This window comes from Quercus lobata, unplaced genomic scaffold (genome assembly GCF_001633185.2).
Source record: "Quercus lobata isolate SW786 unplaced genomic scaffold, ValleyOak3.0 Primary Assembly Scq3eQI_1870, whole genome shotgun sequence".
In the NCBI taxonomy this organism is placed as follows: domain Eukaryota; kingdom Viridiplantae; phylum Streptophyta; class Magnoliopsida; order Fagales; family Fagaceae; genus Quercus; species Quercus lobata.
In genome coordinates, this window is record NW_022154899.1 from 11,829 (window position 1) to 24,680 (window position 12,852).

A 12,852-nucleotide genomic window follows, 5' to 3' on the forward strand; every position below is an offset into this window, starting at 1 on the left:
TTGAATACCATGAACATGCATTGATGCATAGGTGTTGTGATATAATGAGCCAAGTCATGCACAGGGGCGTAGCCAAGAATAAATACTTGGGGGGGCCGAGTTATAATAGAGATATACTAAATATAATTTTTAAGTCTATTGGATACAAAATTATCAACTTTCATATATCATCATTTACTTGAACATTAATAAACATGAAAAATTGTCTAGTTCAATATAGACATACAAAAAAGAACATTCACATCAAATCATGCTTGACGACGATTTTTCATGGAATAAAATTCATCCATTATCATCTCTACAGTGAAATTCCCTGCAATTTCCTTCTCTATATAAACTATCATATTATCTGCCAAAAGCTCATCCTCTATTCTATTGCGAAGTCTTGTTTTCAACAACTTCATAGTTGAGAAAGCTCGTTCTGTAGTTGCTGTAGAAACTGGAAGGGTCAACACAAGATGAATAAGTCTATCAATCAAAAAATAGATTTTAGACTTTCCTGAAATTTTTAATCCCCTACATAGCTCAAAAATTGTACTCATATTCTGAAAATCTGGATGTTTTATCACATCAAGCTCATAATGTTGCAATTGAGACTCCAAAAGTTCTTGTTCTTGTTCAGTGAAATCTTGAGGATAATATTTCTTAACCAAATTGCATATATCAACAATTTTGAATAATCTAAAAGTATCCTTAGGATTTAAAGCTGAACTAAGAATGACAAGTTCCGTTGTTAGCTTACAAAATCTACTTTTCAATTCTTGCAATTGAAAGTCTATTGCAACTGTAAATATGCCAATTCTAAAATGATGTTCCATTGTTAAATCTTCATCTTGACGACGATATCTACCTCGAGCTTTAGTGTAACGAGCATTCATATCAGGAATATCAATTTCATGTTGCTCACAAAATGATATAACTCTAGCAAGTAAAGGCTCCCATCCATCATCTCTCAACTTTTGAATAAGTGATTTTGTAGTTGAAACTAAATGCATGACATTTAAAAGGTCTTGAGAATGTTGTTGCAAAGCTTGACAAAGCATATTAGTAATTCCCATCATCTCTTTCATCAAATGCAAGATTAAAATAAATTCAAATGATGTTAATACCTGATAAGCTCCCTTGGCATCACCGCGTCGTTTATAGTTAGCCCCTTCCTCAGAAATAGTGTTGATAACTTTGCAAGTAGCATCAAACATTTTAATCAAACTACAAATAGATTGAAAATGAGATCCCCACCTAGTATCTCCAACTCGTTGCAAAGTACCAATCTGGTTTGCACCTCTTCCAGTCTCAATTTCATTAGAAGCAATCATATTCTCAACTTGTTCTGCTTGAGCATGTTGCAATTCATCATTACGCTTACTAGAACCAACAACAATATTGATAATATTAACCAAATGATCAAAGAACTGATAAACATCTTTTACTTCTCTAGATACTGTAACTAGAGCTAATTGCAACCTATGAGCCATGCAATGTACATAATAAGCATATGGACAATCTTTAAGAAAAAGAGCTTGTAATCCATTCCATTCACCACACATGTTACTAGCCCCATCATATCCTTGACCTCGAATATTTTAAATGTGGAGGTTGTAATGAGAAAGGACAGCACATATCTCATTCTTTAAAGTTAATGCAGTAATGTCTCTAACATGCACAACATGAAAGAAACACTCCCTAATGAAACCTTCTTTATCAACAAACCTCAAAATGATGGTCATTTGCTCTCTCTTCGACTCATCTCGAGCGTCATCAACTAGAATGCAAAATTTTGCATCCCCAATTTCTTCACGAATAACATTTCACACTTTAGTAGCTAGAATATGCAAAATCTCCTTTTGAATTGTGGGTGACGTATATTCGGCATTACGTGAAGCATTTTCCAAGACAACTCTAGCTACATTTTCATTGAAAGTTGATGTGTGTTTTATCAATTCAATAAAGTTACCTTGATTTTTTGAATCAAGACTTTCATCATGACCTCTAAAAGCACAAGCTTGGAATGCTAGCCATTGAGCACACTCTATTGAGGTCTTGAGCCGCAATCAATTATTCTCCATTTCTTTTGATGTTTATTTCTCAACTAGTTTGTCAATATGTCCTGAATAATTTAATAGATCCTCACAACATTTCTCAACAATTTTATGTGGTGTATTAGGTTCTTTCCCCTCATGACCAATTAAAGAACAATTCATCCCATCCTTCACCTTTTTCCAATTATTAAAACCTTTTTTAGTGAATGCATCTGATCCAGGACGACCTGTTGGTTTCTTACGAAAAAGGTAGCAAGGTAGACAATAGATTGAATCTGTTGAAGGTGAGTATTCCAACCAATTTGAATGTGAATCAATCCACGAAGATTGAAAACTACGGCAATGATTTTTCGGTCCTTTGTATGGATACTTTATGTCTCTAGGTTGATATGGACCGGCTATGAGATAAGCACGTCGAATTTCATCTTGTTCATTGACAGGGAATTCATATATTTGTTTACGTGATCCTGGATCACGGTCTATCCCTTTAGATTCAATTCTTGAACATTTGGAGAGACGCTCGTTGGGCATTGAAGTATCAACATTTGTTTCTAAAGAAGTCCTAAGTTCTGAATGACTATTATCTTTTTTCTTAAAGAATACATCAATTGTTTGTCGTTTGCGCTCATTGTTTGACACCTAATTTCAATCCAAAAAAAAAAAAAAATCAATTCAACTAAATAAACAAATGCACTTGTAGTTAAGTAATGACTGATGACCTTTTAGGATAAAAAAACTAAATAAACAAATCACTCAAAAGCATAAACAAACAACATAAACCAAATACCTAGACTCTGACTCACGGCCCACTACTCCAATTTCCTTCCATAGATCTTTTTTTTTTTTTTTTTTTTTTTTTTTTAAATTTACTTACACAATGACAATGCAAGTCGGCAAGCCCCACTCGGCCCCCACTCAAGGGACAAGAGTCACAAGACAATTAGACAAACAACACAAAACAAAAGCCAAAAGGGAAAAGGCTGGCCGCTGGTCTTAGTGGTATGAGTCTCAGAGTCAATGCAAATAATAAAGAATACAATAACAAGTAACAACAAACACAAAAAGACAAAAGACAAAAGACAAAAGACAAAGTATAAATTGCCAGCAAAGGGAAATCACTTTAATCACATACTGACATACACATATTTCATATTTGATATTTTCATATTTCTATTCAAGTATCATTGTATCAATATTTAGTTCAGCTTCAGCACTTCAGTAGTAGAGAAAAAGGGAGAGAAGTCAAGTAAAGAATGAATGAGATACCTTGAGGAGGCAGCGGCGTCTCAGTGAGCTGGTGGAGGTAGCGGCGTCACAGTGAGCTAGCGGGGTTTCTGAGGCTGTGAGGCAGTCAGGCTGACTTAGGCAGAGGCGTGAACTAAGAAGCAAGAAGGTAAAAAACTAAGCAGGGGCGTAAGGCAAAGCAGAGGGGTGAGGTGAGGCATGATAAGCATGAATGAAGATTGTTCATTTGTTCTCTCTTTTAGATTGTTCAGACGGTGAGGATTGAATGCCTTTTGTTTGTGTTTAATTAGGTATTTTAGATTTTGGTTCAGGCTGGGCTGAAAGTGTTATGGTTTAGAAAAGAATAACTTGTTTCAGTTATTTGCTTAAGGAATTGGGGCTGGCTAGTGGGGCTGGATGTGGGCCAAGTTTTCTGGTGGGGCTTGAAGTTGTATTGGATTATAAGTCTAGAACTCTAGAAAAATTTTTGAGAAAAATATGGGGGGCCGGATCTTAAATTTTGGGGGGGCCAATGTAATTTTTTTTACATAGTTTAGTGGAAATTTGAAAATTTTTGGGGGGCCATGGCCCCCCCAAGGAGCCAAATGGCTCTACCCCTTGTCATGCATAATCACATGAATATGCATTTAATTTCAAAAATGAGTATGATATAGTTGATGAACATGAATATGTTTGGTTGAGTCCCATGATTTTTTAATGTTTAGATGTGTTATCTAGATCTACCTTGTGATGTTTCTGCTCTTGGTAATATATGCTTAATGCCATGATAGATGAATGCTAGGCTTGGGATGATTATGCCATGTTTGTTTGCTTTTAGATGCATGTTAGAGTGTGTGTGAGTTAGAATATCATATTAAATATGCCTTTAATGATATTAAGATTTGGAACACAATAAGTGGAAGCCGACCTACAGGTTGGGTAGGGTTGAGTGCCTAACACCTTTCCATTCCCATACCTAAACTCTGAACACATGTTCTAGTAAAGATCAGTCCTTCCACGAAGGACGCTATATTTATAATTCCTAGACCTAAATTAGGTGGCAACTCCATTTACACCCCTTTACCATGGTCTATCCTAGGCCAAGGCGTATTCACCCAAAAGGAAGTGTGGTGCGGGTGCTTGCGCCCATAACTAGCATTCATATAAGGAATATCAATTTCATGTTGTTCATAAAATGATATAACACTAGCAAGAAAAGGCTCCCATCCATTATTTCTCAACTTATGAATAAGTGATTTTGTGGTTGAAACTAAATACATGGCATTTTAAAGGTCATGAGAATGTTGTTGTAAAGTTTGACAAAAGATATTAATAATTCTCATTATATCTTTCATTTAATGCAAGATTAAAATAAACTCAAATGATATTAATACATGATAGGCTCCCTCGACATCGCCATGTTGTTTATAGTTAGCCCCTTCCTCATAGATAGTGTTGATAAATTTGCAAGTGCATCAATCATTTTTATCAAACTACAAATAGATTGAAAATAAGATCTCCACCTAGTTTCTCTAGCTCGTTGCAAAGTACCAATTTGGTTTACTCCTCTTCTTGTCTTAATTTCATTAGAAGCGATCATTTTCTCAACTAGTTCCATTTGAGCATATTGTAATCCATCATTACGCTTACTAGAACCAACCACAATATTAATAATATTAGTCAAAGAATTAATGAATAACTTTTACTTCTCTAGATGCTGTAACTAGAGCTAATTGCAACCTTTGAGCCATGCAATGTATATAATAAGCATATGAGAAATTTTTAAGGAACAAAGCTTGTAATCCATTCCATTCACCACACATATTACTAGCTCCATCATATCCTTTACCTCGATTATTTTAATGTGAAGGTTGTAAAGAGAAATAACAACAAATATCTTCTTCTTTAAGATCAATGCAATAATATCTGTACCGTATACAACATGAAAGAAATATTCATTAATGAAACCTTCTTTATCAACAAACCACAAAATAATGGTCATTTGCTCTCTCTTCGACTCATCCCGAGCTTCATCAACTAGAATGCAAAATTTTGCACTCCCAATTTCTTTACGAATAGCATTTTGCACTTTACTAGCAAGAATATGCAAGATCTCCTTTTAATTTTGGGTGATGTATATTTGGCATTCCATGGAGCATTTTCTAAAACAACTTTAGCTACTTTGTCATTGAAAGTTGATGTGTGTTTTATCAATTTAATAAATTTACCTCTATTTTTTGAGTCAAGGCTTTCATCTTGACCTCTAAAAGCAAAAACTGGGAATGCCAGCCATCGAGCACACTATGAAAGGTCTTGAGCCACAATCGATTATTCTCTATTTATTTTGATGTTTGTTTCTCGACTAGCTTGTCAATATGTCGTGAATAATTCTTTAGATCCTCACAACATTTCACAACAATTTTATGTGGTGAATTTGGATCTTTCCCCTCATGACCAATTAAAAGATAATTCATTCCATCATTCACATTTTCCAATTATTAGAACCTTTTATAGTGAATGCATCCGATCTAGGACAACATGTTGGTTTCTTACCAAAAATGTAGCAAGGCGGACAATAAATTGCATCCTTTGAAGGTGAGTATTCCAACCAATTCGAATGTGATTCAAACCATGAAGCTTGAAACTATGATGATGATTATTTGGGAATTTGAATGAGTACTCTATATCTTTAGGTTAATATAGATTGTCTATGAGATAAGCAAGTTAGATTTCATCTTGTTTGTTGATGTGATCCTACATCACTGTCTATCTCTTCAGATTGAATTCTTAAAAATTTGGAGGGACGCTCATCGGGCATTGAAGTATCAATATTTATTTCTATAGATGTCCTAAGATCTAAATGACTAATATCTTTTTTCTAAAATAATGCTTCAATTGTTTATCATTTGCTCATTATTTGTCACCTAATTTCAAACCCCAATAAAAAATTAACTCAAAAAATGATAACTAACTTGGGAGAGAGATATAATAAATTATCATATAAAATTCATTCTTACATGAATTATAAATACACCTTTAATCAAATAATGATCCTTTAGGACAATAAAAAAAATTAACGGAAAAGTTTACTTTACATCATATTTTTTTATGTAAGTTTATATCAATTTGTTGTGTCTTATGACATGGCTTGCGCGAGGGTGCTAGTGAATTAATGAGCTTACCCAGTTGGCTTGTGCAATGAGGCGGCATCCAAGTCAATAATGTGTTATCCTCTCAGCCAATCAACCACAGCTACCCTAATACTTGTATCCAAATGGGCCAAACATAGGGAACCGCATGCTGGTGGGAAAAAGTATTTAAAGCATATCCACTTCAAGCATGTACTTTTTGCTCTGCTCTACTCTGCATAGCTGAAGGAGAAGGTACTCTATTGTGATTTTCTCTTGAAGGAGAAGGAACTCTATTGTAATTTGCTTTTTAAGAAGAATGTACTCTGTTGTATACTGCTCCGAATGAAGAAGCTGCTCCTGGCACCTGTTGAAAGGGAAGCTGACTGATACCCATTGAAAAATGGGCTGATTTAGATTTAGTTTGGTCGGTGTGATTCTATTAGATTAGTGGTTTAGGTTTCAATTGAAGAAATACTCTGGTTACAGAGGTAATGTATAGTGAAAATGTGATTATTTAGTTGTGTAAATATGGTTCTTTAATTATGCAAAATGTTGTCATTCTATGTATGACATGTTATTACTTGTAAGAGAAATCGTTGTATGGTTATTTAGTTTTGCAAAATATGGTCACTTAGTTATGGTAAATGTTGTAATTCTTTGTATGAGTTGTTGTTACTTGTATGAGAAATTGTTGTCTATACATTTAGTTTTGCAAAAAATGTGGTCATTTAGTTAAGGTTAATGTGGTAATTCTAAGTCTGAGATGTTGTGAAACAAATGTTGTTTCTTATATCGTTCATATTGGTCTTCCTACCCCTTCTACATCGGACTTGTATGGTTAATGTTGGTCATTCTTTATATGGACATCCTTTGTGTGGATTGCATACAAATATTCCATTATAGATTTTGGCAATTCATATGTTATTTATAATGGTTGAACCTGTGAATGCAATTTTGTTTACTTATGTTGGAGTTGAGAAATTTAACAATACATGGACATATATTTGTGAAGGTTAAATTTGAATTTTGCTGAATAATGTGGACATTGCTTATATGACCCCTGATTTGTATAGTGGTATGCGCTTGTAATTATAGAATGTGAAATTGAAGAGACTGTTATTACCTTGTTATTTGATTTCCAAGTTTGTGTGCATGGTGAAATGGAAATTGATATGCAAATTATTGTTAATGAGGTTGTGGCAACGGAATTCCATACACCTGTAAATAATGTTATTGAGGAAACAATTGAGGACGAGGATAATGTTGATTTCATCCCAGCAGAGGGGATGGAATTTGATTCAGCTGATCACATAATAAATTTCTACATTAGGTAATCATACATGAAAGGGTTTGCACGAACATTGAGAACTTTAAGGAATGATGAAACTGGTAATATACATTAACCTAGCCTGTAATAGAGGGAGGTCATACGGTGTTGAGGAAGATGATGGACACGTGCACAGGACTTCAAGAACAAGGTGTCCTACCCATATCACTACTATATTAAACAGAAATCGAAAATGGAGGTTGAAGACAATTGTGCTGACTCACAATCATGATGTCTAACTAATCAAAAGTAGGTAAGAGATCAAAACAATTCTACCTTGGAAACAATGTCTTCACAAAGTGCAAAGATGGATACCACAATACCTACAAATATAGATCATCTCTTCAAGATTCACCACAATCCACAAACAATCTCATGCTTTCAATCATATATTCCTCCAAAAATATATGAAAAACTAAGGAGCATGTGAATATTAGGTTTTAGATAGTTGAGAAAATCAACAAAAGACACTAAGATTGATTGATTAATTAAGAGTTAACAAATAACAATATTAAAGGATGATGAATGTTTTTGAGCTAGAGAGGAAGGAAAAAAAAAATAAATAAACTCATCAAATTCCAATTCCAAAATCTGGCAATTGCAGTGGCAATAAAAGTGAACCACTGTGCAATTGTGTTGAGTCTGTAGATTGCGTAAGAAGAAAAAAAAAATAGGTCAGATTTTTTTTTTTTTTTTTCCTTTTCCAAACTGTGGGGAGGCATGAGATTGATGAGACTTATGTTTTATTTGAGTTGGGATTTAGGGTTGAGCTGGTAGTGCTTTAGAGAAGAAAAAAAAAGTAACGTAGCTTTCTTGAGATTGGGAATGAAGTAGATAAAGTGAAGTTTTGTTTCGAAATATTTACGTAATATAATGGGCCAAGTTTTTTGAGTACAATAGATGTTTATTGGACTAAGAGAAGTCTTGGGAATAATATGGGGGCTGGATATTTATTTTTGAGGGGCCCATGTCTTTTTTCTATGTACACTAGAGGAAAAATTAAAAAAAAAAAAAAAAAAAAAAAAAAAAAAAATTAGCCATGTGGCTCCGCCCCAATTTATAGGTATTACAGTTTACAACTTTTCTCAAACTATAATTTTCCAACTGACATATTTTGACTATATAAAATGAATGGATATCATATGGTATCGAATTTGGTACTATTAATAGTTGTTAGTATTATTAGTTTTTGTTAGTGTAAGAGTTGTGTTACTGATTGTACCATTATAAGAGTCACCTATAAGAGTTCTTTATTTGGATTAATGATTGTACTATGTATTTGTTAGTGTAATTGGATTTTTTTAGGTGATGGACTTGCAAAATCCCTTCTTCTTGGACATTTTATAGGAGGAGGAACAAGGTTTTTGCAATGATTTTTTGATAGTCACTCCACATTCAAACGTAAATTTCCATCAATCTCCACCCCACGCTGAAATGGGATAATCTACACCCCACATTGAAACAAGATCAATTACCTATTAAGAAAGGTCAATGGAGAAATAACTTCAACGTAGAAGAAGACATTATGGTAGTGTCGGTGAGGCTCTATGTTAACTCAGATGTCATGATCTTAATTGACCAAAAACACAACATTTTGGAATAGAATTTGGTCCAATTTCCACAATGACAATAACTTTAACTACTCAAATAACTTTTTAAATAGCTGGTGGTCAAAGATTCAGCGGGAGACCAACAAATTTTGTTGATTCTTGGCCCAAATTAAGAATCAGAATGAAAGTGGTAAAATTAAACACGACAATACATATCTATTCAGCATCTGTTATGTATTATACATTAATGTAGTAAAATTTTTAATGCACTCATTATTTTCAATTTGTTAATTTTGTAGATTGATGATGCAAATACTATGTATAAAAGTAGAAGGAAACCTCATTTCAATTGGAATATTGTTGGAATATTTTAGGGTATGAAGCTGGATGATTGAATCTAAGAAATAATGTGAAGGTCTATGCAAGACATCTAGTCGCAACATCCTATCCTACATTTCCAAGGTCAATAAATCTAGATGAAGATAGTGATGAAATAAATTCATTTGTAGACTTGGAGAGACCAATAGGCAAGAAGGTCAAAAAGAAGAAATTGAAGAAAAGAAAAACTAGCGATGATGTGGTCCCAAGACTTTCCTCCCCATTGGATGAAATTAAGAAATAAAGGAGGAGAATGTATGATGAGAAAAATGAAAGTATACGTATTGCATTGGAAGAACAACGAAATCTAATGCATATTGAATCAAAAGAAAAAAGAGAGTTAATTGATATCAAGGAAGAAAAGAATAAATTAGAAAAGGTGAAAGTGGAAGACGAAATTATTAAGAAAGATATAAGTAACATGGATTTCGAGCAAAAAGAACATATTTGTCCACGCCGTTTGGAAATATTGAAAAGGATCAATTCTAAATTGACATAATACTTAAATGTTATTAGTAATATCTAATTATGTAATTTTTGCATAGTACAAGGATGCTACCACATGGTTGTTCAAGATAACTTGATGTTAGATATTTATTTTGTATTACCTACTTTTGTTGAGAATGTGATTGTTCAAGGATTAGTCTAATCATGTTAGATATTTTTTGGTAGTATTTACTTGTGCAATGATACTAGCAATGTTGTAATTTTTGTATTGTGCAAAGATTCTAGCATATGGTTTTTCAAAATAATGTAATATTATGTATGCGATTTTATTGGCTCTATTAATTGGCTAAAAGGAATGTGAATGTTAGTATTTGATAAGAATGTGTTCCTAATTACTTTTAGCTAAGATGAAATTTGCTGAAGATGTACCCTAATTTGTTGTTATAGTTATTTGTGTTGTTGCTCTGAATGTGTGATGTGGTCTCATAGGCTTCATATTTGAGATTGATAGAAACAATTGAGCATAAGAAAGACAAAAACAATTTTAAAGCTCAAACAATTGATTTTAGGATTACACATATTGCATGATATTTGAAATTTCATAATATAGAAAGGATGGATTGCTTCTCTTTATTGTTTAATACATCCATATTTTCATTACTTGTATTTTCTTAATATAAAGTGAAAGTGGCCATAGTACATAGAGAAGTAAGGATTTACTAGATTGGTATTTGTATGTCTTATCTATTAATAATTTTTCCCATGTATTATTTTTCTTTTTAATTAGTAAGCAAATGGAAGCTCTAATCTATAATGATGGAAATTCGCACAACCTTAAATTTATTACCAATTAGTAAAGCCACTATCAAGCATTAAATATAATTTGTCATTGGCCAAGTATTGCAAGATATATTTGGTACCAATTCAATATAGATTGATTTCCAATGTGATCATGCTTGTGGAGAATTAAAATTGAAACCAGTTATTATCTTTGTTTGTGGGCTCAGCTTTTTGTTGGATTTATTGACACCAAACAAACTTAATGGAGGCGATATCAGCTTTTCAAGAAACTAGTTCTTTGGTAGTATTTGTGGAGAATTAAAATTGAAACCAGTTATGATCTTTGTTTGTGGGCTCAGTTCTTTGTTGGATTTATTGACACCAAACAAACTTAATGGAGGCGATATCAGCTTTTCAAGAAACTAGTTCTTTGGTAGTATTTGTTAAAGTACATTTGATCACATTGTTGCCAAGCAATTTCATATTGGACGCAATGACTGCATACCATTTTATTTTTACTTAAATTCATCTTCTAAATTTTTTGTTGAATAAACAGGGTAGCAATTTATTTCTATTGGTGAAATATGTGACCAAAAAATAAAACATTGAGGTGTCTAGCTATAACACACAAACTCTACTTACCAGGTGGATTTTGTTACAATGAATATTCATAATACATAAATCATAGGGAACAACATTGTGAGAGACCGTCAAAGGTGTCTCTCAAAAAAGAGAGATTTTTGAGTGTTTTTTAGGACACCTCTCTTTTTGGGTAAGTGGTGTGGAATAGCCACTTATTTTTTTATATAAAAAAAAAGATAAAAAACTAAATACAAAATAAATGACTGAATTGTTCTATTCTCATTACTTGAGTAAAAAAAATACACATTTGATAAATTGAAAATTACATGGCTTTAGGTCCTAGTTACAAACTACCAAAAATTAAATGGCCTTTTGTCCTAGTTACATTCTACCCAAAATAAAAGTAAAGACAAGGCTTAGATCTATTTATACAAAGACCTAAATTTGGAGGCTAAGTTACGGAATGGGAAGGTGTTAGGCACTCATCCCGTTGTGAGAGACCTCGAAAGTGCCTCTCAAAAAAGGGAGAGATTGATTTTGTGTGCTTTTTAGGGCACCTCTCTTTTTAAGTAAGTGGTGTGGATCACCACTTATTTTTTATACCAAAAAAAAAAAAAAAAAATACATGACTGAATTGTTCTCTGCATTGATTGAATAAAAAATTACATATTTGAAAAATTGAAAATTACATAGCTTTTTGTTCTAGTTACATTCTACCCAAAATAAAAGAAAAGACAAGGCTTAGATCTACTTATCCAAAGACTTAAATCTAGAGGCTAGGTTACGAAATAGGAAGGTGTTAGGCACCCATTACGCCCAAACAGAGTCTGGTCTTCTAGACTCTTATGACCAATGTACCTTTTTATGCATGTCATGAATGATATGTTAAACATGTAAAAAAAAATTTAAATAACGCAAATTTATTTATGAATGAAGTCCCTTCTTTTGAAAAGAATCAGATTTGTTTTGGTGATGATAAAAAAAAATGGTTTTGATTTGTCAAAATTGCCAAATCTATTTTGTAATATGTATAAAAAATGGTTTTTGGAGATAAAAATTCACATCTATTTTTTTATTACATAAAACAAAGTCGCTTGATTTGAAAAATATTAGATCTATTTTAAGAACTTAAAAAAGTGTTTTTTGATTTATAAAAGATCAAATATGCTTTTAAGACCTAAAAAATGGTTTTTTTTTTAATGACAGAAAAACCAGATCTATTTTTTATTTGTTTAAAAAATATGGAAAAAAAATTTTATGAAGAGAATTTCACTCATAACATAAATTTATGCAATTTAAATAAAACAAACATAAACACAATCATGTTTAATCTTTTTCTTTATTTCAAAATTTGCATATGTTAAAGAAAAATCAAATCTATATCTAAGAAAGAT

General features: G+C 32.6%; 1 protein-coding gene across 1 annotated transcript; it reads right to left on the reverse strand.

The window, feature by feature from the left end:
• Positions 1-248: 248 nt before the first annotated feature.
• LOC115973573 (zinc finger protein 862-like) lies at positions 249-1,547 on the reverse strand. The gene has a single exon (XM_031093839.1). The coding sequence runs from the start codon at positions 1,545-1,547 to the stop codon at positions 249-251; it is 1,299 nt and encodes a 432-aa protein (XP_030949699.1).
• Between the last annotated feature and the right edge of the window lie 11,305 nt (positions 1,548-12,852).